At 38.3% G+C, this 27656-nt stretch overlaps 1 protein-coding gene across 1 annotated transcript in view; it reads right to left on the bottom strand.

Annotated features, from left to right (window-relative positions):
- The window catches only part of lt (vacuolar protein sorting-associated protein light), a 90252-nt gene that overhangs the window by 11012 nt on the left and 51584 nt on the right, over positions 1-27656 (bottom strand). Inside the window, exons 11-15 of the mRNA XM_070090002.1 lie at positions 22485-22642; positions 21455-21630; positions 13357-13546; positions 5245-5437; positions 436-576 (exon numbers count right to left, since the gene is read on the bottom strand). Of these exons, the coding sequence (XP_069946103.1) occupies positions 436-576; positions 5245-5437; positions 13357-13546; positions 21455-21630; positions 22485-22642 (858 nt within the window). The remainder of the gene's footprint in view (positions 1-435; positions 577-5244; positions 5438-13356; positions 13547-21454; positions 21631-22484; positions 22643-27656) is intronic.

The raw sequence follows: 27656 nt of genomic DNA, 5'->3' as shown, positions 1-27656 counted from the left end.
TTATGTCAATGCCCATCATCAGTGAAAGATAACTGCAAAAACAATGTTAAGCTATGTGTTGTTATGCACCTGTCTTAAACCAACAAAGGATAAAATTCAGTATAAAAATACATTACAGTAATATATTACAGTATTTTCATCAGTGTCTGTGTGACACAACATAATACTGAGAGCTTGATTAGTCTTATAATGTAATGGTCACAGTTAAATGAAGAACATTAAAATGCTAGTAATTCTCATGTTGGTAGGTAAGACACATGGGCAACAGTTAGGCAATTTATTCTGAATATTATAATCAGAATAAAGTTGCCTAACTGTTGCCCATGTGTCTTACCTACCATCCTATCGGTATTGTATACCATTTTTATATTAACTCTCATGTATTACAGTGTGCATACCTCATTTTTTCCTAATATACACTAAGAAGTTTCTTACCTGGTTTATCCAAGGCATAGTTAATGAGGCGGCTCCAGAGATCAACATCATCATGCTCCTTGCAGAATCTTATGGCCCACTGAAGGTCTTGTTCCTCTACTAAAATAATCTGGAGAGCTTGCATTGTGCTGCCCATTCGAGCTGAAAATGTTAAGATCAAGGCCAAACAAAAAATTATTAACTATATACATTACAATTTACATTTTTACTGTAAATACTGTATCTCTAGTACATAAGAATAGTGACTTACATCTTACACTGCCTGTGGTGATACACAGAAATATTTGCTAGTATTTCTCAAATAATTCTTCTCACAGAATAATAATACAGTGGACCCCCGACATTCGATATTAATCCGTTCCTGAGAGCTCATCGAATGTCGAAAATATCGAAAGTCGAATTAATTTTCCTCATAAGAAATAATGGAAATCATATTAATCCGTGCAAGACACCCAAAAGTATGAAAAAAAAAACTTTACCACATGAAATATTAGGTTTAATGCAAGAGGGAGGTGAAAGTGTATAAACTAAGGGAGGAGGAAGTTCGGGTGAGATATAAGCGACTATTGGCAGAAAGGTGGGCTAGTGCAAAGATGAGTAGTGGGGGGGTTGAAGAGGGTTGGAATAGTTTTAAAAATGCAGTATTAGAATGTGGGGCAGAAGTTTGTGGTTATAGGAGGGTGGGGGCAGGAGGAAAGAGGAGTGATTGGTGGAATGATGAAGTAAAGGGTGTGATAAAAGAGAAAAAGGTAGCTTATGAGAGGTTTTTACAAAGCAGAAGTGTTATAAGAAGAGCAGAGTATATGGAGAGTAAAAGAAAGGTAAAGAGAGTGGTGAGAGAGTGCAAAAGGAGAGCAGATGATAGAGTGGGAGAGGCACTGTCAAGAAATTTTAATGAAAATAAGAAAAAATTTTGGAGCGAGTTAAACAAGTTAAGAAAGCCTAGGGAAAATATGGATTTGTCAGTTAAAAACAGAGTAGGGGAGTTAGTAGATGGGGAGATGGAGGTATTGGGTAGATGGCGAGAATATTTTGAGGAACTTTTAAATGTTAAGGAAGAAACAGAGGCAGTAATTTCATGCACTGGTCAGGGAGGTATACCATCTTTTAGGAGTGAAGAAGAGCAGAATGTAAGTGTGGGGGAGGTACGTGAGGCATTACGTAAAATGAAAGGGGGTAAAGCAGCTGGAACTGATGGGATCATGACAGAAATGTTAAAAGCAGGGGGGGATATAGTGTTGGAGTGGTTGGTACTTTTGTTTAATAAATGTATGAAAGAGGGGAAGGTACCTAGGGATTGGCAGAGAGCATGTATAGTCCCTTTATATAAAGGGAAAGGGGACAAAAGAGACTGTAAAAATTACAGAGGAATAAGCTTACTGAGTATACCAGGAAAAGTGTACGGTAGGGTTATAATTGAAAGAATTAGAGGTAAGACAGAATGTAGGATTGCGGATGAGCAAGGAGGTTTTAGAGTGGGTAGGGGATGTGTAGATCAGGTGTTTACATTGAAGCATATATGTGAACAGTATTTAGATAAAGATAGGGAGGTTTTTATTGCATTTATGGATTTAGAAAAGGCATATGATAGAGTGGATAGAGGAGCAATGTGGCAGATGTTGCAAGTATATGGAATAGGTGGTAAGTTATTAAATGCTGTAAAGAGTTTTTATGAGGATAGTGAGGCTCAGGTTAGGGTGTGTAGAAGAGAGGGAGACTACTTCCCGGTAAAAGTAGGTCTTAGACAGGGATGTGTAATGTCACCATGGTTGTTTAATATATTTATAGATGGGGTTGTAAAGGAAGTAAATGCTAGGGTGTTTGGGAGAGGGGTGGGATTAAATTATGGGGAATCAAATTCAAAATGGGAATTGACACAGTTACTTTTTGCTGATGATACTGTGCTTATGGGAGATTCTAAAGAAAAATTGCAAAGGTTAGTGGATGAGTTTGGGAATGTGTGTAAAGGTAGAAAGTTGAAAGTGAACATAGAAAAGAGTAAGGTGATGAGGGTGTCAAATGATTTAGATAAAGAAAAATTGGATATCAAATTGGGGAGGAGGAGTATGGAAGAAGTGAATGTTTTCAGATACTTGGGAGTTGACGTGTCGGCGGATGGATTTATGAAGGATGAGGTTAATCATAGAATTGATGAGGGAAAAAAGGTGAGTGGTGCGTTGAGGTATATGTGGAGTCAAAAAACGTTATCTATGGAGGCAAAGAAGGGAATGTATGAAAGTATAGTAGTACCAACACTCTTATATGGGTGTGAAGCTTGGGTGGTAAATGCAGCAGCAAGGAGACGGTTGGAGGCAGCGGAGATGTCCTGTCTAAGGGCAATGTGTGGTGTAAATATTATGCAAAAAATTCGGAGTGTGGAAATTAGGAGAAGGTGTGGAGTTAATAAAAGTATTAGTCAGAGGGCAGAAGAGGGGTTGTTGAGGTGGTTTGGTCATTTAGAGAGAATGGATCACAGTAGAATGACATGGAAAGCATATAAATCTATAGGGGAAGGAAGGCGGGGTAGGGGTCGTCCTCGAAAGGGTTGGAGAGAGGGGGTAAAGGAGGTTTTGTGGGTAAGGGGCTTGGATTTCCAGCAAGCGTGCGTGAGCGTGTTAGATAGGAGTGAATGGAGACGAATGGTACTTGGGACCTGACGATCTGTTGGAGTGTGAGCAGGGTAATATTTAGTGAAGGGATTCAGGGAAACCGGTTATTTTCATATAGTCGGACTTGAGTCCTGGAAATGGGAAGTACAATGCCTGCACTTTAAAGGAGGGGTTTGGGATATTGGCAGTTTGGAGGGATATGTTGTGTATCTTTATATGTGTATGCTTCTAGACTGTTGTATTCTGAGCACCTCTGCAAAAACAGTGATAATGTGCGAGTGTGGTGAAAGTGTTGAATGATGATGAAAGTATTTTCTTTTTGGGGATTTTCTTTCTTTTTTGGGTCACCCTGCCTCGGTGGGAGACGGCCGACTTGTTGAAAAAAAAAAAAAAAAAGCAATAGGATAATTACAATAATAACAATAACAATAGATTAAAACAATAGAATAATTGACACTTACCTTTAATGAAGATCTGGTGATGATTGATGGGATGGGAGGAGGGGAGTGTGTGGATGATGTTATTGTTTAGAAGGGGAATCCCCTTCCATTAGGACTTGAACTGGCAGCCTCACCATGCATTACCACACTGTGTATGCCACTACGATTCTTAAATCTTTCAAACCAACCTTTGCTGGCCTTAAATTCACTCACATCACCACTAGTTGCAGGCAATTTCTTTACCAAATCATCATGCACTCCGACACACGCACTCCACTTTCGTACTTTGCAATTATCTCTTTCTTCATTTCAATAGTCATTAGCACCTTTTTTCTCGAAGGAGTGGCACTAGAAGCTTTCTTGGGGCCCATGGTTACTTATTTTGCAGAAACAAGCACCAAAAACAGTGATAATATGGATAATATGAAATGTACCGAATGTATCCTTAGATGCGCGCACACTGGCTGGCTTGTAAACACTGGCACACACGGGGCAGTTCAGGCCACACGTGGACACGTCTCGTATGAATCGTATCGAATGTCGGGTTTTCCATTGAATGTCGAGGCGAAATTTTTGCGTTAAAATGCATCAAATGTCAGATTTATTTAATGTCGATGCCATCGAATGTCAGGGGTCCACTGTATAATAATAATAATATCTTTCCTAGGTAGTAGGTTGGTAGACAGCAACCACCCAGGGAGGTACTACCGTCCTGCCAAGTGAGTGTAAAACGAAAGCCTGTATTTGTTTTACATGATGGTAGGATTGCTGGTGTCTTTTTTTTCTGTCTCATAAACATGCAAGATTTCAGGTACGTCTTGCTACTACTTCTTACACTTAGGTCACACTACACATACATGTACGAGCATATATCTACACACCCCTCTGGGTTTTCTTTTATTTTCTTACTGTTCTTGTTCTTGCTTATTTCCTCTCATCTCCATGGGGAAGTGGAACAGAATTCTTCCTCAGTAAGCTATGCATGTTGTAAGAGGAGACTAAAACGCCGGGAACAAGGGGCTAGTAACCCCTTCTCCTGTACAAATTACAAAATTTTAAAAGAAAAACTTTCGTTTTTCTTTTTGGGCCACCCTGCCTTGGTGGGATATGGCCAGTTTGTTGAAAAAAAAAATCTTTATTTCTACAAGTACATGTACATGGTATACAGGCTTAACTGACATCAATGATATACTATTATACAGAAAGCTGCTTGCTATGCAGAGCATTTCAGGCAAATTAGGTAAATTTTGTCCCAGTTTTGTCAAAGAGAAGACTTTGGAATCGTTCAAGATTCGCCTAGAAAAACCTCATTAGATAAAGTATGAGAAACTCTGCATCATCTACAGGCTTCCTAACCACCCTGCAGTTACTTGAGATGGTGCACAAAATTATGAGGCTAATCTTTTGCCAGACTAGTTTACTGGGTGGCCATAGATGGCAGTTTATGTAGTGCCTACTAACCTATATTATTTACACTGTAGTTTCTAGTGTTGATTGTTTGATTTTGTGTGATTCTTAGCATATTATGCTAACATTTTATCTTAACAGTTAAAATTCCTGCTATATTTCCACTTTAATTCAGAATACCTGGTCTGAGACTGGGCCATGGGAACAATGATCCCAGGAACTACTGAGATAATGACAGACCAGAATACCATTTAGTGTTCTGTTTCTAACCACCAAAAAAAAAAAAATACTAACTGTGAGTAATTTTGTGCCTTGAACTGAACTGTACGACAACTACTGCAGTGAGAACTGACCTAAAAGGTGAATGGTCTCTGCATTAAGGCAACGAGCCTGGCAAACTTCAAGAGCAGCACGAAGATCATATGAAGATGAAGTGATAAGAAGTGGGAGCAGTTTCTTTCTGTCCAAATCAGCATAGAGTGTCACCAGTTGGCTGTGGTATCTCTTGCTCAGTTCACGTCGATTTTCAAACAAGGCATCCAGGTACTGTCAAATTATGAAGGAAGGTCTCCATTATGTCATTGTTAACTATTTTCATTATATAATCACTTGAGTGTAGAAATCTCAACATTATTTTTTGTAAGGGTACTGGAGACAAACCTAAACAACCCAACAATAGTAACAAATACATGGTGTATTAGTCAAGAAATTTCAAGACATTGTGTAAAACAAACTATTTTTTTTTTTTAACATGTTGGCCGTTTCCCACCAAGGCAGGGTGACCCAGAAAGAAAGAAAAACCCAAAAAGAAAGGAAAAAACTTTCATCATTCAACATTTTCACCATCACTCATACATAATCACTGCCTTTGCAGAGGCGCTCAGATATGACAGTTTAGATGTCCCTCCAAACTGCCAAAATCCTAAACCCTTCATTTAACCCCTTGACTGTCGCAATCCCCAATCCTGAGGAGTTTCCTGGTGTCACAAAATTTCAAAAAAAAAAAAAAAAAAAAAAAAAAAAAAAAAAAAAAGTATTTTTTCTTATGAAATGATAGATAATCTTTTCCCGATTGTAATAACACCAAAAAAACGAAATTTGATGGAAAACTGATGGAATTACGCTCTTGCAAAGTTAGCGACCTCGGCGATATTTACAAATCGGGGATTTCGCCCACTGAGCCCTATTTTCGGCTAATTCAATTGTTCCAGTCGACCAAACTCATAGCTATTTCTTTAGAACTCTGCTTTTTCTATCAATTGAGTACAAGAAACTGCCCATTTACCGATTTCAACTACCCAATAACGTGGTCATAAATATGCAATTTAGCCAATTTCACGAAAATTAAAAAATATGACAATTTCAAAATAAGGTCCAGAATGAACAATGCAGACATTCCTGGCTCTAAAATAACAATTTCTTTGTTCATCAGTCTCCAGGCCCCTCTGATATTACTCTTGCTTTCTATTTTGAATTTTTATTCAAACAAAAAATAGAAGATTTACTGTTATGCAGACTACTGTAATACTGTAATAATTGTACAAATAATGTCAACCCATTCATGACTGCATATTAGAATGGCTAGTTGGACATTTATTGGACAATGACATCATTTGTTTACTTTCGAACATTTTCCCTAATTTAAGCTCCATTTTCAGGTTCTTTTTATAGTAAAACCAATCAAAATTACCTCTATTTCTATAATATGTTTTCCATTCTATCAAATGAGACCAAGAAAATGAGAATACAACCGTAAATACTATACAAAAATAGACCACAAAGTCGGCATTTTAATTAAAAAAAATGGTCGGAGTTTTTCTTTTCTCATTATGCATTGCATGCTCCAGGATTTTTTTTATATGGTGCACACTGACCACACAGACCCATTCTCTCACATGTGGGCCTACCAGCTTTCTCCTGCTTGATTTGAAGCCGCTAGAATTTATAAGTACATGTACATGTATATATACGTCAAACAGGGTGGCTTGTAAGACGTATATATACGACCGAAACAGTCAAAGGGTTAAAGTGCAGGCATTGTACTTCCCATTTCCAGGACTCAAGTCCAGCTAACCAGTTTCCCTGAATCCCTTCACAAAATATTACCCTGTTCACACTCCAACAGCTCGTCAAATCACCTAAACCATTTATCTCTATTCACTCCTATCTAACATGCTCATGCATGCCTGCTGGAAGTCCAAGCCCCTCTCCAACAAAACATCCTTTACCCCCTTCCTCCAACCTTTTCGGGGACGACCCCTACCCCGCCTTCCTTCCCCAATAGATTTATACACTCTCCAAGTTATTCTAGTTTGTTCCATTCTCTCCAAATGACTAAACCACCTCAATAGCCCCTCTTCAGCCCTCTGACTAATACTTTTAGTAACTCCACACCTCCTCCTAATTTCCACACTACGAATTCTCTGCATAATATTTACACCACACATTGCCCTTAGACATGACATCTCCACTGCCTCCAGCTGCCTCCTTGCTGCAAAATTTACAACCCATGCTTCACACCCATATCAGCGTTGGTATCACTATACTCTTGTACATTCCCTTCTTTACCTCTATGGATACTATTTTTTGTCTCCACAGACACCTTAACGGACCACTCACCTTTTTTCCTTCATCAATTCTATGGTTTACCTCATCCTTCATAAACCCATCCACTGACAAGTCAACTCCCAAATAGTTGAAAACATTCCCTCCCTCCAATGTGATATCCAATTTTTATCTAAATCACTTGATACCCTCATCATCTTACTTTTATTTATTCATTTTCAACTTTCTACCTTTACATACCCTCCTAAACTTGTCCACTAACCTTTGCAATTTTTCTTGAGAATCCCCCAAAAGCACAGTATCATCATCAAAAAGTAACTGTGCCAACTCCCATTTTGTATTTGATTTCCCATAATTTAATCCCTTCCCTCTCCCCAACACCCTAGCATGTACTATTTTACAACTCCATCTATAAATATGTTAAACAGCCATGGTGACATTGCACATAACTAAGACCTACTTTTACTGGGAAGTAATCTCCCTCTCTCCTACACACACTAACCTGAGCCTCACTATCCTCATAAAAACCCTTTACAGCATTTAGTAACTTACTACCTATTCCATACACCTGAAACATCTGCTACATTGCTCCCCTATCCACTCTATCATATGCCTTTCCTAAATCCATAAATGTAATTAAAACTTCCCTACCTTTACCTGTACTGTTCACATATATGCTTCAATGTAAATACCTGATCTACACATCCCCTACCCATTCTAAAGCCTCCTTGCTCATCTGCAATCCTGCTCTCTGTCTTACCACTAATTCTTTAAATAATAACCATACCATACACTTTACCTGGTATACTCAGTAAACTTCTTTCTTTCGACACACCAGCCATATTCCACCAAGGTGGGGTGGCCCAAAAGGAAAAACGAAAGATTCTCCTTTTACATTTAGTAATATATACAGAAGAAGGGTTTACTAGCCCCTTGTTACTCAGTAAACTTATTCCCCTATAATTTTTACAATCTCTTTTGTCCCCTTTCCTTTTACATAAAGGAATTATACACGCTCTCTGCCAATCCCCAGGTACCTTCCCATCTTTCATACATTTATTAAACAAAAATACCAACCACTCCAACAATACATCTTCCCCTGCTTTTAACATTTCTGTCATGATCCCATCAGTCTCAGCTGCTTTACCCCCTTTCATTCTATGTAATGCCTCGTGCACCTCCCCTACATTCACATCCTGCTTGTCTTCACTCCTAAAGGATGTTATACCTCCCTGAAGAGTGCAAGAAATTACTGCCTCCCATTCTCCATTGACATCTAAAAGTTCCTCAAAATAGTCCTGCCATCTACCCAGTACCTCCAGCTCCCCATCTACTAACTCCCCTACTCTGCTTTTAACCCTTTGACTGTTTCCGACGTATAAATACGTCTTACGAGCCAATGTTTCTGACGTATTTATACGCACAAATTCTAGCGGCTTCAAATCGAGCGCCAAAGGCCTGGTAGGCCTACACGGGAGAGAATGGGTCTCAGTGGTCGGTGTGCACCCTGTGAAAAAAATCTGGGACCTAGCGGTGCATTGTGGGAACGCCATGTTGTCAGTCCATTTTCACCATGCCTCTCGGTAAGAAGTTCCTCACTCCTCGGCGGATTGGAGGTCTTTTGTTCCCAAGTGATAGCTCTAACAGCGATGAAAATGTCAGTGACAATGAATTCAAGGGTTTTCAAGTGAGTGTTACCGAAAAAAGTGCCCAGGATAACGTAAATAGTGACGAAAACCCAGATGACCCACAACCTTCGACCTCTGGTGCTGTGCCGGCTTGTTCACGTTCACGTTCGCCTGTACCAGGACGAAAGAGGAAACTATTTGGTCGTGTACAACACCCTGATGATAGCAGTGATAGTGATAGTGATAGTGATAGTGATTTCAAGGTCATTGAAAGCAGTTCTAGTGACAGTGAGAGTGAATATTCCCCAGTGAAGCGCCAGTATGTACGACGTAGCATGCGGTCTGGTAGTGTTTCATATGTTGTTCCAAGGGAAAGGAGAAACTCTGGGAGCACATCCCGTGGCCCAACACCACGACCTGATAGTGAAGATGACGATATTGTAACGATGGGTATGAATGGTGACAGTGAGGGAGGAGGCAGTGGTGGTGATAGTGAGGGTGGCACGGCCCATGTGGCACCATCACCGGGCCACGCTACTAGCCACGCGGCTGACTCAGCAGAACAACCAGCCTCACCCTACCCCACACTGCCACAACCTGCACCACCACAACCTGCACAGCCACAACCATGGTACAATATCCAGACCCCACCAGCAGACCGCATCTGGGATTGGCAGGACGGTGACGAGTTTGTTCCCAGTCCCCATGACTTTGATGAAACACAAAGTGGAATAAAGCCATCTTGTCCACTTGGGAACAATGCCAGTGAACTGGACTGCTTTGAGTTATTTTTCAATGAACCCCTGATGGACATCATTGTCAGGGAAACAAATACATACTGTGATTACACCATGGCAAATACAATTCTCTCACCAAAATCACGGCTACACAAGTGGAAGGAGACAACTGTGGCAGAGATGTACCTGTTTTTTGCCACAATAATGCTTATGCCACATGTGTATAAGCACACTGTCACCACATACTGGACAACAGATCGCCTGATTTCAACTCCAGGTTTTAGTGACATTATAGGTGTCAATCGCTTCCTGATACTGTTGCGTATGTTACACTTTTCAGACAAAACCAGGCCTGACAGAAGCGACAGGTTATATAAGATAAGAAATGTGTTTATGTACCTGAAACAAAAGTGCTGCATGTATTTTTATCCCTTCAGGAAGCTTGTTATTGATGAGTCCTTGATTTTATTCAAAGGAAGACTCTCATTCAAGCAATATATACCAAGCAAGAGGAAACGCTTTGGTATAAAGCTATTTGTACTGTGTGATTGCAGAAGTGGTCTTGTTTTAGATATTATTGTGTACACTGGCAGTAATACTTTGAGAGATACCATGAAGTTATTGGGTATCTCTGGTGATGTGGTTCGAACAATGATGGAACCATATCTTGGTAAGGGGCATATGTTATTTACTGATAACTGGTACACAAGCCCCTTACTCAGTGATTTCTTGCAAGTGAACTTGACAGACGTGTGTGGCACAGTGCATGGTAATCGCAAACATATGCCAAGGTTCGACGCTGGCACTCGCAGAGGTGAGGTGCAAGCCTTTGCTGCCAATGACATCATGGCATTTCGGTGGCATGACAAACGTGATGTCACATTGTTGACATCAGTTCACACAAACGAAATGGTACCCAGTGGCAGGGACAACAGAGAGACCAATGAACCCATTCTAAAGCCTGCAGCTGTCATGGACTACAACCTCAATATGCGCTTAGTGGACAAATGTGACATGCAGATTGGGTTTGCAGACTGTGTACGCAAGAGTTATAAGTGGTATATCAAACTTTTTTTCCATCTTGTTGATATCTCTATGCTAAATGCTTATAACATATACAAGTTGAAGACCAACAAAACACCAAAATATGGTGAATTTTGCCTGTCAGTAATCAGACAAATAATTGCAAAGTACAAAGGAGCAACTCCTGCAATAGACCAGCGCCCACAGACGTCATCTCGTTTGAGGCCTGGTGATCACTACCCCATACAACTGCCTCCTACTACTGCCAAGAAAAATGCTCAGAAGAGGTGTTATGTATGTATGCATACCACAAAACGCCCACAAACACGCAGAGACACTCGTTTTATGTGTGAGGAGTGTGAAGTGCCCCTCTGCATATACCCATGTTTCAAAGTTCCACAAGCTGCAGCAGTTCTAGGAACGTGGTTAGTGACTGTACATATGTATATATATTATGGAACAATAGTAATAAACATTGTTTTGTATTGTTTGTTTGTGTAAACAAAGTGTATACACAAACTAATAGTGATAAAGTTTGTTCTGTTATTGTGTTGTAAATAATGAGTGTATATTTGAACAATGCACCTTACATTGGTCTCACAGGCCACATAAGTTACCTGGAAAAGAAAAATATTGAAAAATGCAAGAAACCTTTGAATTAGAGTAAATAAAAGAATACCGGGTGGGCAGCAGTCGCCGCTGTTGCCGTACGCACGTCAATTTCTGCAAACTTTGCGGCTCTATATCTCGGTAAGTACTGATGGCAAAAATTTTTTTTTAGGCTTAAAACACTAGTAAAAATATTCCTAACATTTTCATAAGAAAAAATAATTTTTTTTTTTCGAATATTTGGCGACATAGAATGACAGTTTCAGAGAGGGGCCTGAAACAGTCAAAGGGTTAACTGACAAATCCATTATTTCCCAAGGCTTTCTTAACTTGTTTATCTCACTCCAAATTTTTTTCTTATTCTCAGCAAAATTTCTTGACAGTGCCTCTCCCACTCTATTATTTGCTCTCCTTCTGTACTCTCTCACCACTCTCTTCACCTTTCTTTTACTCTCCATATACTCTGTCCTTCTTATATCACTTCTGCTTTGTAATAACCTCTCATAAGCTACCTTTTTCTCTTTTATCACACCCTTTACTTCATCATTCCACCAATCACTCCTCTTTCCTCCTGCATCCACCCTCCTACAGCCACAAACTTGTGCCCCACATTCTAATACTGCATTTTTAAAACTATCCCATCCCTCTTCAACCTATGCCCCCCCCCAACCCATACCTGCACTAGCCCATGTTTCTGCCAAAAGTTGCTTATATCTTACCCTAACTTAGTCCTCCCTTAGTTTATAAACTTTCACCTCTCTCTTACTTACTGTTGCCATTTTCCTTTTGTCCCATCTACTTCTTATTCTAACTGTAACTACAACTAGATAATGATCCAACACATCTGTTGTCCCCCTATAAACATGTACATCCTGAAGCCTACCCGTCAACCTTTTATCCACCAATACATAATTAATCTAACAAACTACTTTCATTACAAGCTACATCATATAGTGTATACTTATTTATCCTCTTTTTCATAAAATATGTGTTACTTATTACCAAACCTCTATCTACATATAGTTCAATTAAAGGTTCCCAATTTTCATTTACCCCTAGCACCCCAAATTTACCTACTACTCCATCTACAACATTTTTACCCACTTTAGCACTGAGATCCCCAACCACAAGTTCTCTCTCACTTGGCTCAAAACTCACCATGCACTCGCTCAACATTTCCCAAAATCACTCTCTCCTGTACACTTCTCTCTTCTCCAGGTGCATACTTAATATAACCCACTTTTCACATCCAACCCTTATTTTATTCCACATAATCCTTGAATTTATACATTTATATTCCTTCTTTTCCTGCCATACTTATCCTTCAACATTACTCTTACTCCTTCCTGTGTCTTGCAATTTCTCACTGACTTATGAAAATTTATTAACAATTGGTTCACACACTGAACTAACATGATGTGTATTTATCTTTAATATACTTGCTGGAGTAGTGACAGGTCAAACATTTATTCTGAATCTATTACTGGCATTATTTTTTTATTACAGTGAACCCTTATTTTGCACAATTTTAATGTTCATGTTAATCTGTAATTATATATGAATACTTTTGAATGACTGACCAATTTCCTAAAAGGCAGTTGAAATGACAGGAAAACTGACAAAATAAGACATCAAAGATAGACTGATAGATACTCCTCTATAAAAATTTTATGGACATTTCTACCACCAGTCTTGTATGACTTCTTTGAAACTTCTCAGACAACATCATTATTGTGTCACTGCACTTCTCAACACTCATAATTGAAATGCATAAGCCAGTACTTATCAAAGAGAAAACAAAACGAGAATTTCAAAAATCCATCTCTACAATCATCATTCTTATTCTAGCATATTCAACATAACATTAATATCACTTTTCCTTAGCATATCAGCAGCTTCTCACCTTGTAAAGAAATTCTTGATGGTTAGAGAGAGCAAAAACTACAGTGTCTGGTGGGACAATGTTGACATGCTTGCAACAGATTTCAAGCGTAGCAGAGGAGTCCAGGACCATCAGGTCCACAACATGTTTTGCAACACAACCATATAGATTGTGACGAGCAATGAGATGGAACACATCCTTGTGTTTTAATCTGTAAATATAAAAATATAAATACAGTAGGGCCCTACTCTATGGGGTTTTGCCTTATAGCATTCCACAAATATGGACATTTCAAATTATGACTAAAACTCGCTATACAGTTTCTCCGGTTTGTTTACATCCTCCACGAGTTCCATGAGCACTGTGTCTCTCCATTATATTTGGAAACTCCAAAATTTCAAGTGTTTTAAAGTTATTTCATGTTTTATATATACTCTGATTGCGGATGAGCAGGGAGGCTTCAGAGTGGGTAGGGGATGTGTAGATCAAGTGTTTACATTGAAGCATATATGTGAACAGTATTTAGATAAAGGTAGGGAAGTTTTTATTGCATTTATGGATTTAGAAAAGGCATATGATAGAGTGGATAGAGGAGCAATGTGGCAGATGTTGCAAGTATATGGAATAGGTGGTAAGTTACTAAATGCTGTTAAGAGTTTTTATGAGGATAGTGAGGCTCAGGTTAGGGTGTGTAGAAGAGAGGGAAAATACTTCCCGGTAAAAGTAGGTCTTAGACAGGGATGTGTAATGTCACCATGGTTGTTTGATATATTTATAGATGGGGTTGTAAAAGAAGTAAATGCTAGGGTGTTCAGAAGAGGGGTGGGGTTAAATTATGGGGAATCAAATTCAAAATGGGAATTGACACAGTTACTTTTTGCTGATGATACTGTGCTTATGGGAGATTCTAAAGAAAAATTGCAAAGGTTAGTGGATGAGTTTGAGAATGTGTGTAAAGGTAGAAAGTTGAAAGTGAATATAGAAAAGAGTAAGGTGATAAGGGTATCAAATGATTTAGATAAAGAAAAATTGGATATCAAATTGGGGAGGAGGAGTATGGAAGAAGTGAATGTTTTCAGATACTTGGGAGTTGACGTGTCGGCGGATGGATTTATGAAGGATGAGGTTAATCATAGAATTGATGAGGGAAAAAAGGTGAGTGGTGCGTTGAGGTATATGTGGAGTCAAAAAACGTTATCTATGGAGGCAAAGAAGGGAATGTATGAAAGTATAGTAGTACCAACACTCTTATATGGATGTGAAGCTTGGGTGGTAAATGCAGCAGCGAGAAGATGGTTGGAGGCAGTGGAGATGTCCTGTCTAAGAGCAATGTGTGGTGTAAATATTATGCAGAAAATTCGGAGTGTGGAAATTAGGAGAAGGTGTGGAGTTAATAAAAGCATTAGTCAGAGGGCAGAAGAGGGGTTGTTGAGGTGGTTTGGTCATTTAGAGAGAATGAATCAAAGTAGAATGACATGGAAAGCATATAAATCTATAGGGGAAGGAAGGAGGGGTAGGGGTCGTCCTCGAAAGGGTTGGAAAGAGGGGGTAAAGGAGGTTTTGTGGGCGAGGGGCTTGGACTTCCAGCAAGCGTGCATGAGCGTGTTAGATAGGAGTGAATGGAGACGAATGATACTTGGGACCTGACGATCTGTTGGAGTGTGAGCAGGGTAATATTTAGTGAAGGGATTCAGGGAAACCGGTTATTTTCATATAGTCGGACTTGAGTCCTGGAAATGGGAAGTACAATGCCTGCACTTTAAAGGAGGGGTTTGGGATATTGGCAGTTTGGAGGGATATGTTGTGTATCTTTATACGTATATGCTTCTAAGCTGTTGTATTCTGAGCACCTCTGCAAAAGCAGTGATAATGTGTGAGTGTGGTGAAAGTGTTGAATGATGATGAAAGTATTTTCTTTTTGGGGATTTTCTTTCTTTTTTGGGTCACCCTGCCTCGGTGGGAGACGGCCAACTTGTTGAAAAAAAAAAAAAAAAAAAAATTAACTTCCATTTTTGTATCTGATTCCCCATAATTTAATCCCACCCCTCTCCCCAACGAACTAACATTTACTTCTATTACAACCCCATGTATGACATTACACATCCCTAAGATCCACATTTACTGGGAAGTAATCTCCCTGTCTCCTACACACCTTAACCTGAGCCTCACTATCTTCATAAAAGCTCTTTATAGCATTTAGTAACTTACTACCTATTCCACACACTTCCAACATCTGCCACATTGCTCTCCTATCAACTCTATCATATACCTTTTCTAATTCCATATTTTTTTTTTTTTCCAAGTCGGCAGTCTCCCACCGAGGCAGGGTGACCCAAAAAAGAAAGAAAATCCCCAAAAAGAAAATACTTTCATCATCATTCAACACTTTCACCACACTCGCACATTATCACTGTTTTTGCAGAGGTGCTCAGAATACAACAGTTTAGAAGCATACACATATAAAGATACACAACATATCCCTCCAAACTGCCAATATCCCGAACCCCTCCTTTAAAGTGCAGGCATTGTACTTCCCATTTCCAGGACTCAAGTCCGACTATATGAAAATTCCATATATGCAATTAAAACTTCCCTACCTTTATCTAAATACTGTTCACAAATGTGTTTCAATGTAAGGACTTGATCTACACATCCCCTACCAATTCTAAAGCCTCCTTGCTCATCTGCAATCCTGCTCTTTGTCTTACCTCTAATTCTTTGAATAATAACCCTACCATACACTTTACCTGGTATACTCAGAAAACTTATTTCCCTATAATTTTTACAGTCTCTTTTGTCCCCCCTTCCCTTTATATAAAAGAACTAAACATGCTTTCTACCAATCCCTAGGTAACTCCCTCTCTTTCATACATTTTTTAAACAAAAATGCCAACCACTCCAACACTATATCCCCCCCCCCCTGCTTTTAACACTTCTGTCATGCTCAGTTCCAGCTGCTTCACCTCCTTTCATCTACGTAATGCTTCATGCACCTCCCCACACTCACATCCTGCTCTTCACTCCTTAACGATGTTATATCCCCCTGGCCAGTGCATGAAATTATTGCTTCCTTTTCTTCACTGACATTTAATAGTTCCTCAAAATATTTCCGACATCTACCCAATACCTCCAGCTCCCTATCTACGAACTCCTCTACTCTGTTTTTAACTGACAAATTCATTCATTTCCTAGGCTTTCTTGACTTGTATATCTCACTCTAAAATTTTTTCTTATTCTCAGCAAAATTTCTTGACAGTGCCTCTCCCACTCTATCACTGCTCTCCTTTTGCACTTTCTCACCACTCTTTTTCACCTTTCTTTTACTCTCCATATACTCTGCCCTTCTTATATCACTTCTGCTTCGTAAAAACCTCTCATAAGCTACCTTATTCTATTTTATAGCACCCTTTACCTCATCATTCCACCAATCACTCCTTTTTCCTTCTACACCCACCCTCCTATAGCCACAAACTTCTGCCCCACATTCTAACACTGCATTTTTAAAGCTATCCCATACCTCTACAATCCCCCACTATCCATGCTTGCCCTAGCCCACCTTTATGTCGTGTCATATAAATAGAACAGGTGAATTTGGTCTATTTGGCAAAGGCATTCTGTGCCAAATTAACAGGATGAAAATTTCTTTTTTCCATAAATCAATGGAAATCAATCTGAACATAATGAAAAGTAACATTAAATAAGTTTAAACTGACCTACAATATATATAGCAGAACTTAACTAAAAAAAAATTGCGTTAGTTTAAGAGAGGTTAAATGAGGTTTCTAAGTTTTGGTCTAAAAAATAAAAATCTTTATATCACTTCCAATGAAAAAAATTAGCTTACTTTCCATAAAAGTATTTTTTGTAAACGTTTAATTTTTAAAGGAGTTTGGACTATTTGGCAAGTTCAGCTTATTAGGCATAACATACATACATACATACATACATACATACATACATACATACATACATACATATATATATATATATATATTTATATATATATATTTATATATATATATATATATATATAATATATACATACAGTGGACCCCCGGTTAACGAACTTTTTTCATTCCAGTAGTATGTTCAGGTGCCAGTACTGACCGAATTTTTTCCCATAAGGAATATTGTGAAGTAGATTAGTCCATTTCAGACCCCCAAACATACACGTACAAATGCACTTACATAAATACACTTACATAATTGGTCGCATTTGGAGGTGATCGTTAAGCGGGGGTCCACTGTATATATATATATACCTTGAAACTTCAATTAAATGACTAATGGGGAAGGGAATGGAGTGTCTGTTAAAGCGTAATGTCCATTAAATCATATAGATTTAACAGACTTTGTCTGTTATTTTATTATCCCTCTTACAGTCCTTAATGATTTTCATGTATTGCCATTCTAATAACTCTGTTTCTAAGACCATGTATTAGAAAATAAGATAATTAAATTTCTACTGTAATCCCAATACCTTGTTTGGATATCCAAGGTGATAGCAAATTCCCCAGAAATAATTCAGTTATTTATTTATTTATTTATTTATTTATTTTCAATTTGAGCACACATACAGAGGTACAAAAAAATACAGATAAGAGCAGCTTGCCAAAGCCACTTATACTATGCATAGCATTACGGGCTGGCTTAAAATTAACTCAAGATTAACTAAGCAATGATGAAATCAGTGATAAAACATTAATGTAAACAGATTACTATAAAGCACAAGTGAGTATTACAAAGACAGGTCATATGGTTGCATTCAGTCATATGAAGGATTCTGTTAGGTAGTGTATTTAAAAAATAATAAAGTTAGATTCGGTTTTAGGTTTAACATTTATGTGATATAATTGTGAGAAACATTTAAGATATACAATTTATAAGGTTCAGTTATTCAGTATTTATTTGGTTTTGGGTGAGTAAGTGATCTTTGAGTAGAGACTTGAATTTATAAACAGGTAGTGTTTCTTTTATATTTACAGGTATTGAATTCCAGATTTTAGGGCCTTTTATGTGCATTGAGTTTTTGCATAGTGTGAGATGGACACGAGGAACATCAAAGAGTGATCTGTGCCTTGTGTTATGGTCATGTGTTCTGTTGAGGTTGGCAAGGAGATGTTTGAGGGGAGGGTTAATATCAGAGTTAAGTGTTCTATGTATGTAATAGGTGCAGTAATAAGTATGGATGTTTTGTATGGTGAGTAGGTTTAGTGTATTGAATATTGGTGGAGTGTGCTGCCTGTAGTGAGAATTTGTTATCATTCTAACTGCAGCCTTTTGTTGGGTAATTAGTGGTCTGAGATGGTTAATTGTTGTTGAGCCCCATGCACAAATTCCATAGGTGAGATAGGGGTAAATAAGAGAGTGATATAGGGCCAGGAGGGCTGACTGTGGAACATAGTACCGTATCTTCGATAGTATGCCTACAGTCTTGGAAATTTTCTTAGAAATTTGTTGTATATGTGTATGAAATTTGAGTCTATTATCAAGGTGGATTCCTAAGAATTTTCCCTCTGTTAGCTTTGTGATAGGTGATCCGTTTATCATTATGTTAAGAGGAACATCTGTAGCTCTGTTACCAAACTGAATGAAGTAGGTTTTGTCAATGTTTAGTGTAAGTTTGTTAGTCCTCATCCAGGTAGATATTTTCTGTAATTCGGTATTTACAGTATTGGCTAGTGTGACTGGGCTCGGGTGAGAGAAGACGTATGTAGTGTCATCTGCAAATAGTGTGGGTTTGAGTAATTGCGAAGCATTTGGAAGGTCATTTATGTATAGGAGAAAGAGAAGAGGGCCAAGGACACTTCCCTGTGGGACACCAACTGTAATTGGTTGCGCAGAAGAGTTTGCCCCATTTGCATACACATATTGGCTTCTGTTGCTGAGGTATGACTTGAGGTAGTTGAGGGAGTGCCCTCTTATACCATAGTGTGACAATTTTACGTGGAGCAAGTCATGGTCAACTGTATCAAAAGCTTTACGTAAGTCAATGAAGATCCCCAGTGGGACTTCTTTTTTCTCTATTGCAGTGTATATATGTTCTAGCATGTGTATAATAGCATCATTAGTATTTTTATTAGGCCTGAATCCAAATTGGCAGGGGTTGAGTATGTTTTGGGAGATAAGGTAGGAGTAGATTCGTTTATGAATTAATTTTTCGAAGATTTTTGAGAGAGGGTGTAAGTTGGATATTGGCCCATAGTTATTCAACTCTGTTTGGTCTCCTCCTTTGTGGATCGGGGTGACCCTTGCTATTTTGAGTACTGTAGGGAAGGTGGAGGATTCAATGGATTTGTTAAAGAGTGTTGCAATGATTGGAGATAGCACTTGTGACACTTTTTTGTATATAAAGGGTGGTAAGGTACTTAAATCTCCTGCCTTGTTTTTTAGTGCATTGATAATAAGGGAGACTTCGTATGGGTTAGTCGGAGCTAGGAACAGTGTGTTCGGGTAGTTACCGGTGAGGTAGTCATTTGGTGGGGTATCTGAGCTTGGGATTTTATTGGCAAGGTTTTGTCCTATAGTGGAGAAGAAATCATTGAGTCTGTTTGCTGTTTCTGTTGGTGGGAGTTGGGGTTCATCTGATTTTGCTAATTTTATTTCGCTATTTCGTGATATCTTTTTTGTTCCCAGAATTTCTGATAGGGTTTTCCAGGTCTTTTTTATATCACCTCGTAAGTTGGATAATCTGTTCTCATAATACAATTTTTTTGCCCTTCTTATCAGGCTGGTTAGGATTGACGAGTAACGTTTTGTTTGGTCTCTGGTTATGTGACCCATTCTGTACTGTTTTTCATATTGGTGTTTTGTATTTATGGATTTGAGAATGCTGGGTGTTAGCCAGGGACTGTTCAGTCTCTTTGCTGTCATCTGTTTAGTTTTTTTAGGGCAGTGCTTGTTATAGAGGTATTGGGTCTTTTTTAGAAAATTATTAATACATTCGTCAATATCTGTATAGATTTCTAGCTCAGTGTGCCAATCAATGTTTGCTAATGCTGTTGTGAAGTTATTAATGGCTGCCTCATTGTGAAGTCTGAAGGTGACTTTAGTAGTGTCTTGGGGTAGTTTACCAAGAGTTGTTATGAGGAAAGTAGGGTAGTGGTCTGTGGTATTATCTGTAATTATGCCTGATTTTAAAGGGGATATGGTGTTGGTCCAGATGTGGTCAAGTAGGGAAACACTAGTCTCTGTAACTCTTGTAGGTTTTGTTACTGTTGGTAGTAACATACAGTTACTCATTGTGTTTGTGAATTCAGTAACGTGTGGGTCCTGGTCTTGCAGGAGATTTATATTGAAGTCACCTGAGAGTAGTAAGTGATCTTTGTTCATGCGTGCATCAGTTATCATACTTCCTAGATTTTGACTAAATTGGCTAATGTTTGACTGTGGAACTCTGTAGATGTTTATCAATGTGAGAGGTTTTTGTAGGTATTTGGATTTGAATTTAGCTATTATATATTCCCCATGTTCATCCCTTGTGCAAGTATTAGTGATACATTCTAGTTGGTCTGAGTAGTATATGGTTGTGCCACCCCCTTGTTGGTCTGGCCTACAGTTGTATATGGCTGTGTAACCAGGAATGGCATAGACATCTGTATTATCAGGCTTTAGCCAGGTTTCAGTTAGTGTAATGATGGACATATTGGCATGTAAGGAATTTAGTAATGCTATGAGGTCATCGTAATGCTTGCTTAAAGATCTGATATTGTAGTTAAAGATAGTTGTTGTTGTTGTTGGCACTGAGAAGTGCCTTTGATTGTTCTGCAGTGTAGTAATTACAGTAACTGTTTGATTCATTTAAGTCATTAAATAAGAGGTTGGTATCAGGATCAATGCTTGTAATCATAAGATTTGTAGTGAATCTATAGTTAGAATTAAGTATAAAACAAAGTAAATAGTCTTAAGCTAAAAAAGAGCACCTGAATTATTTAACAAATGTAAAATAATGAGCTAAGGGACTAATACAAATAAAGTGATGATCATATAATAGAGCTTGGGAATATGATAGTAGGTAGTACTATAAAGGTAATTTTTTAAAGTTAGACAGTAAAACACCTTAAAGATATTAAGGAAGAGAACCGTGGTGGTTACCAAGGTACATGTGTACTGTACTTACTTGAGATAAATAGCAAGTGCTTTATCATGCTTGTCAATGTTTGAGTAGAGGTGAGCCAGGGCTTGAAGCAGTGTCATATTGTTGGTGTTGCGAGCCAGGGTCTCAAGCACAGCATTGATAACAAAAGACACATTGTAAAGATGACCTGGCCAATCTTGAACCACTTGTAAAAATCCCTGAAGAATGTTTTTATTACTGTAAAGATATATAAATGGCACTAAAGGATAAAATGAAAGTGGTGACAACGATGAGAATATGGTCACCCAACAGCTTTGATAAAGATATTAAAAAATCCATTGTAAACACTCACTCCAATTGTAACAGACTTTATCACTAACATAAAACTAATTACCATCTGCATAACTAAAGGCATTCAAATGACAAAATGGATGTTTTAAATACAAAAATGAAGAAATGATTTGATGAAATTTTATATACATGAAAAGACTACTGAACAACTGAAATAACTAAAGGTATATTGATTTAGAATTTCTAACAGGGCTTCAGATAATGTGTGAGAAGAAGATTCCTTCAAGAAATGTACTATGCATGAATAATGACATTATAAGGGTACACATGATAAATAAACACGAAGAGTTTATGTATACAATAACATACATGTGCTCCTCGACTTAAAATGGGGTTATGTTCTGACAAAACCATCATAAGTCAAAAATTAATATTTTTTTTTTTTTAACAAGTCAGCTATCTCCCACCGAGGCAGGGTGAATGAATATATGCTAAATAAATAAGCAAATAAATAACTATTATCGCTGAATCAGTGAATAAACAAATAATTACTGAAACAAATTAAATACCAGTACTGAAAAGTAAAAAAAAGCCAACAAATTATAGACTTGCCACCTTCACTCTGGATAATTATCTCAGGTTTCATCTCTAAAGTAATTGCTTTTGCACCATCATAAAGTTGAAATATTGTAAATCGATCCATCATAAGTTGAGTAGTATCTGTATTGGAATTTCAGTATGAAAGAAAATGGAATAACACTAATAGTTAAGTACATGTTACCTGATGATCTGTCTGCAGGAGGTCCAGCAAGACCATTTGATATACAGCTGGGTCCAGATTGACTCCATGACCGAGTGGCAGATGTGGACTTAGCACGCGAAGTTGACGCACACGATTGAACCTCACCACGGCTTCCTCCCACAGCCCCTTGTCAGAACCTATCCTCAGGAAACAAAGTGAGAAGCATTTTACAAATTTTTGTATACACAGTGCTTTACAATCTGATTAACCCATTCAGGGCCGGAAATTTAAAAAAAAAATCATTTTTTTCTTATGAAATGATAGAGAATCTTTTCCCAATCATAATGACACCAAAAGTATGAAATTTGATGAAAAACTTATGGAATTATGTTCTCGCAAAGTTAGCGGTCTCAACGATGTTTACGCATCAGCGATTTCGCCCACTTTGAGCCCTATTTTCAGCCAATTCCAATGTACCAGTCGACAAAAATCATAACTATTTCGCTAGAACTCCATTTTTTCTATCAAAAGAGTACAAGAAACCACCCATTTACCAATTTCAACTATCCAATAAAGTGGTCTGAAATTGGCAATTTTGCCAATTTCACATAAATTTCAAAAGATGCCAATTTCCAAATAGGGTCCAGAATAAACAAGACAGACATTCCTGGCACTACAATAACATTTCCTCTGTTCATTAGTCATGTCCCCATGCCCCTGTTACATTTCTTTTGCTTTTCACTTTGAATTTTTATTCTCACAAACAATAAAAGATTTACTGTTATGCAGACTACTGCATTAGTGTAGAAATGGTATAAATAATATCAGCACACTTGTGAAAGAATATTAGACTCACCAGTTGATATGTATTGGATGCATGGCTTAATTTATTTACTTTTGAACTTTGGCAAAAATCAAACATTTCTGCTACTTTGAGCTCAATTTCAAGGTACTTTTCTTTGTGAAACCAATAAAAGTCATCTCAATTTCCGTAATATGTCTTTAATTCTATAAAATGAGACCAGGAAAACTAGAATACAACCATAAATAGCATACAAAAACAAACTGCAAAGTCGCTGTTTTAAACCAAAACCACGGTCATTATGCACTGTGTGCTGCAGGATTTTTTTTTATACTGCACACACTGGCCACACAGACCCATTCTTTCATACGTAGGCCCACCAGCTTTCTCTCGCTACATTTGAAGGTGCTAGAATTTATGCGTACTAGTAAGGCACCAACCCTGGTGTGCAAGCCGTCCTAGTATGCACCAACCCTGAAAGGGTTAACTAATGAATAAGATACATGGGCAATATGTACAGTGGAACCTTGATTTATGAGTGCCCCAACATAGGAGTTTTTCGAGTTATGAGGCATCACTTAGTCGATTTTTTGCTCTGAGTTACGAGCCAAAATCCAAGTTATGAGCAAGCTTCAGAATGCCGCCACTAGCTGGTGCAGCAAATGCCACCACAACATCCGCTCAGCAGTGCATGTGTTTACCTCACCATGGAAGCATTTCCCTTGTGCTGTGCTTGCGTTTTGTGAAAGTAAGTGCAAAGGACAGTGCTGAGAAGAAAAAGAGGATGATGTCCATTGAATTAAAGAATGAAATCATAGATAAACATGAGCGAGGTGTGCTGGTTGTGGACTTGGGCAAGCGGTACCAGCGTAGTACTTCTACCACATGTACGATACTAAAGCAGGAGTAGTCGATACAGGCTATAGTGCCAGCCAAGGGCATTACAATAATTTCTAAGCTGTGGACCTCTATCCATGAAAAGATGGAGAAGCTGCTGTTAATGACATTTGCCTAACTCATTTTCAAAACATTCTGAAATGGAGGATAAAATAAACTTCTTTGGACAGGCTTTTATTGAAACTCCCTGCAGATGAAAGTGAGGAAGGCATGGAGAAAAAGGCAAAAATCAGGGAAAAGTGCAGTGAAAAAATATAAAAAATAACAAATTGTAGCAATTAAGTTCAGTGATAAAATGTAGCATTAAGAGTGTAGCAATTAAGTTCAACGATAGTGTAGCATGAAAAGTGTAGCAATTAAGTTCAGCGATAAAGTGTAGCATTAAGAGTGTAGAAAGTAGCTTATCTTTTCCACCCTCTACCTCCACCTCTGCCAGCATCTGTTCTCCAAGGTAAATATGTACAATTCATAAAACCAGTTTATTTCTTTACTTTCTCTATTAAGTTTTATGTTTTTATACAATATTTCTTATTTATAAATACATTGTTTCAGTGTTTTCCTTATGAAACTAGTGATCTAGTGCACTTAGCCTCACAAACACACCATTTTCAGAAGGGGAAGAATGGGAAGATAGGGTCAGAGTAGGAGTGGCTGCCACCACTCATTACATAATGACATATTTTATTCATTCTAGAGTATATGTCATGTTTTCTATGTTATTTATATTGTTTATTATGTTATATTAGATCAATTGTGATAGATAAATAAGCCGGAGAGTTGATATTAGCGCTATATTGAAGTATGTATTTTCTCCTGCCTCCTGAGAGCAGGAATTCTGCTGGAACGGATTAATGGCATTTCAATTAATTTCGATGAGAAAAAGTGATTTGATATACGAGCAAATTGAGTTACAAGTTGGGTCACAGAACAGATTAAACTCCTAAATCAAGGTAGCACTGTACTTGGGTATATCTTTACTAATGAAATTTTGCTTGCACAGTAGGTTTCTTCAGCTGAATACAAGTAAATGTAACACTGTAGGCAGAAAAAATAATTTTGATGTGATAAGTCCCTCAGTCTGAGAGACAGACCATCACCACCTGAGGTGTCCCGTAGCTCGTGTGCTAATGCTCTCACACTGAAGTCTGGGGGTTCGATCCCCGATATGGGTGCAAACATTAGGATACGTTTCCCTAAGACACCTGCTGTCCATGTTCACCTATCAGTAAAATAGGTACCTGGATATTAGCCGACTGGTGTAGGTCACTTCCTGGGGACAAAATTGACCTAATTTGCCTGAAATGCTCTGCATAATAAGGGACTTTCTATATAGTAGTTGTATGCCACTGATGTCAGCCAGGCCTGTATACTTTGTACATGTACTTGTGGAAATAAAGATTATTATTATTCTTTCAACAAACTGGCTGTATCCACTGAGGCAGGGTGGCCCAAAAAGAAAAATGATGGTTTCTTTTTAAATTTAGTAATGTATACAGGAGAAGGGGTTACTAGCCCCTTGTTCCCAGCATTTTAGTTGCCTCTTATGACACGCGTGGCTTATGGAGGAAGAATTCTGTTTCACTTTCCCATGGAGATATGAGGAAATAAACAAGAACAAGAACTAGTAAGGAAATAGAAGAAAACACAGGGGGGCATGTGTGTATATATATGCTTGTCTAAGCATGTGCAGTTTGACCTAAGTGTAAGTAAAAATAGCAAGATGTGCATAAAATCTTGCATGTTTATGAGACAGAAAAAAGACACCAGCAATCCTACCATCATGTAAAACAAATACTAGTTTCCGTTTTACACTCACTTAGCAGGACAGTAGTACCTCCCTGGGTGGCTGCTGTCTGCCAACCTACTACCTAGGTATTATTATTATTATTACCTATCAAGGCTGAGGGACTGACCACCTCATAATTACTTCTTCTATCATGTCTCCAGTATTGTATTAGACTGAAGAAGCCAGGTGCACAAACAAAATGTTTCAGCAATCAAGATACCCTCCAATGCTACATGCATCTCATTCATCAGCTTACAGCATTGTATGTCATCAATAATAAGATAATCTGCATTAAATCTGATATTAAAAAATTATAAAAAGACCAAAACACTTAAAGATGATTCAATATTTACCATGGTCACAATAATTTTTTTTTTTTTGTTGATGACATAGTACAGTGGACCCCCGCATAACGATGGCATCACATAGCGATTTTTCCGCATACCGATTACTTTTATCGCAAAATTTTTGCCGCGCATACCGATTAAAAACCCGCTTACCGATTTTCGTCCGAGACGCGTCCAATGTGCCCTCACATGTGCCGGCCGTCCCATTGTTTACCAGCCAGCCTCCGCGGTAACATCCAAGCATACACTCGGAATATTTCGTATTATTACAGTGTTTTCGGTGCTGTTTCTGGAAAATAAGTGACCATGGGCCCCAAGAAAGCTTCTAGTGCCAACCCTGTGGTAAAAAGGGTGAGAATTAGTATGGAAATTAAGAAAGATTTTGAAGGGTTTGGGGCTAACCCTGAGAAGCCTATGCCAGTTGTGGAATCCATTGTGCCTACTTCAAAGATTAAGGAAATGTGTGCACAGTGGGTTGAACTGCAAACCTTTATAGATGAAAATCACCCTGACACAGCTGTTGCAAGCCGTGCTGGTGACTATTTCAATGACAATGTTATGGCCCATTTTAGGAAAGTCTTGAAGGAACGGGAGGTACAGAGCTCTATGGACAGATTTGTTGTGCGACAGAGGTCCAGTGACTCTCAAGCTGGTCCTAGTGGCATTAAAAGAAGAAGGGAAGTAACCCCAGAAAAGGACTTGCTACCTCAAGTCCTAATGGAAGGGGATTCCCCTTCTAAACAGTAAGAAGATAATGCTCTCCCCTCCTCCCATCCCATCAATCATCACCAGATCTTCAATAAAAGTAAGTGTCATTTAATTGTGCATGCCTTTTTCAGTTTGTGTGTATTAAAATTAACATTTCATGTGGTAAAAAAAAATTTTTTTCATACTTTTGGGCGTCTTGCACGGATTAATTTTATTTCCATTATTTCTTATGGGGAAAATTCATTCGCATAACGATTATTTCGCATAACGATGAGCCCTCTTGCACGGATTAAAATCGTTAACCGGGGGTCCACTGTACTTCTGTGAATGGTATATTGTTTTGGCATCATAACATTTTAATAAATTGTGTTCAGGGTCCAAGAACCACTCACTGGAATAGCAACCAGTCAGAATAACTGGAACAATGGTAATAGACTCCGAGAATACTTTTTGCCTGGTAAATCATCTGTTTACTTTTTCTTGTACACCTGTGCTCTCTACTGTCTGAATCACTTTGCTGTGCAGGTCTCATTCCCCATTCAACTTCCTGGTTTAATTCAGCTAAGACCTGTAAACAATATGGAGGACACCACTTGTTTACTTGGCTGTCTGACTTGTTCCTCAATGCTGAAAGACAGTAATAAACATAATTTCTGTAATGCACTTGACAT

Source organism: Cherax quadricarinatus, chromosome 30, assembly GCF_038502225.1.
Source record: "Cherax quadricarinatus isolate ZL_2023a chromosome 30, ASM3850222v1, whole genome shotgun sequence".
NCBI lineage: Eukaryota > Metazoa > Arthropoda > Malacostraca > Decapoda > Parastacidae > Cherax > Cherax quadricarinatus.
The sequence above is the reverse complement of the archived record's forward strand: the minus strand, read 5'-3'. Positions and strand labels throughout refer to the sequence as shown.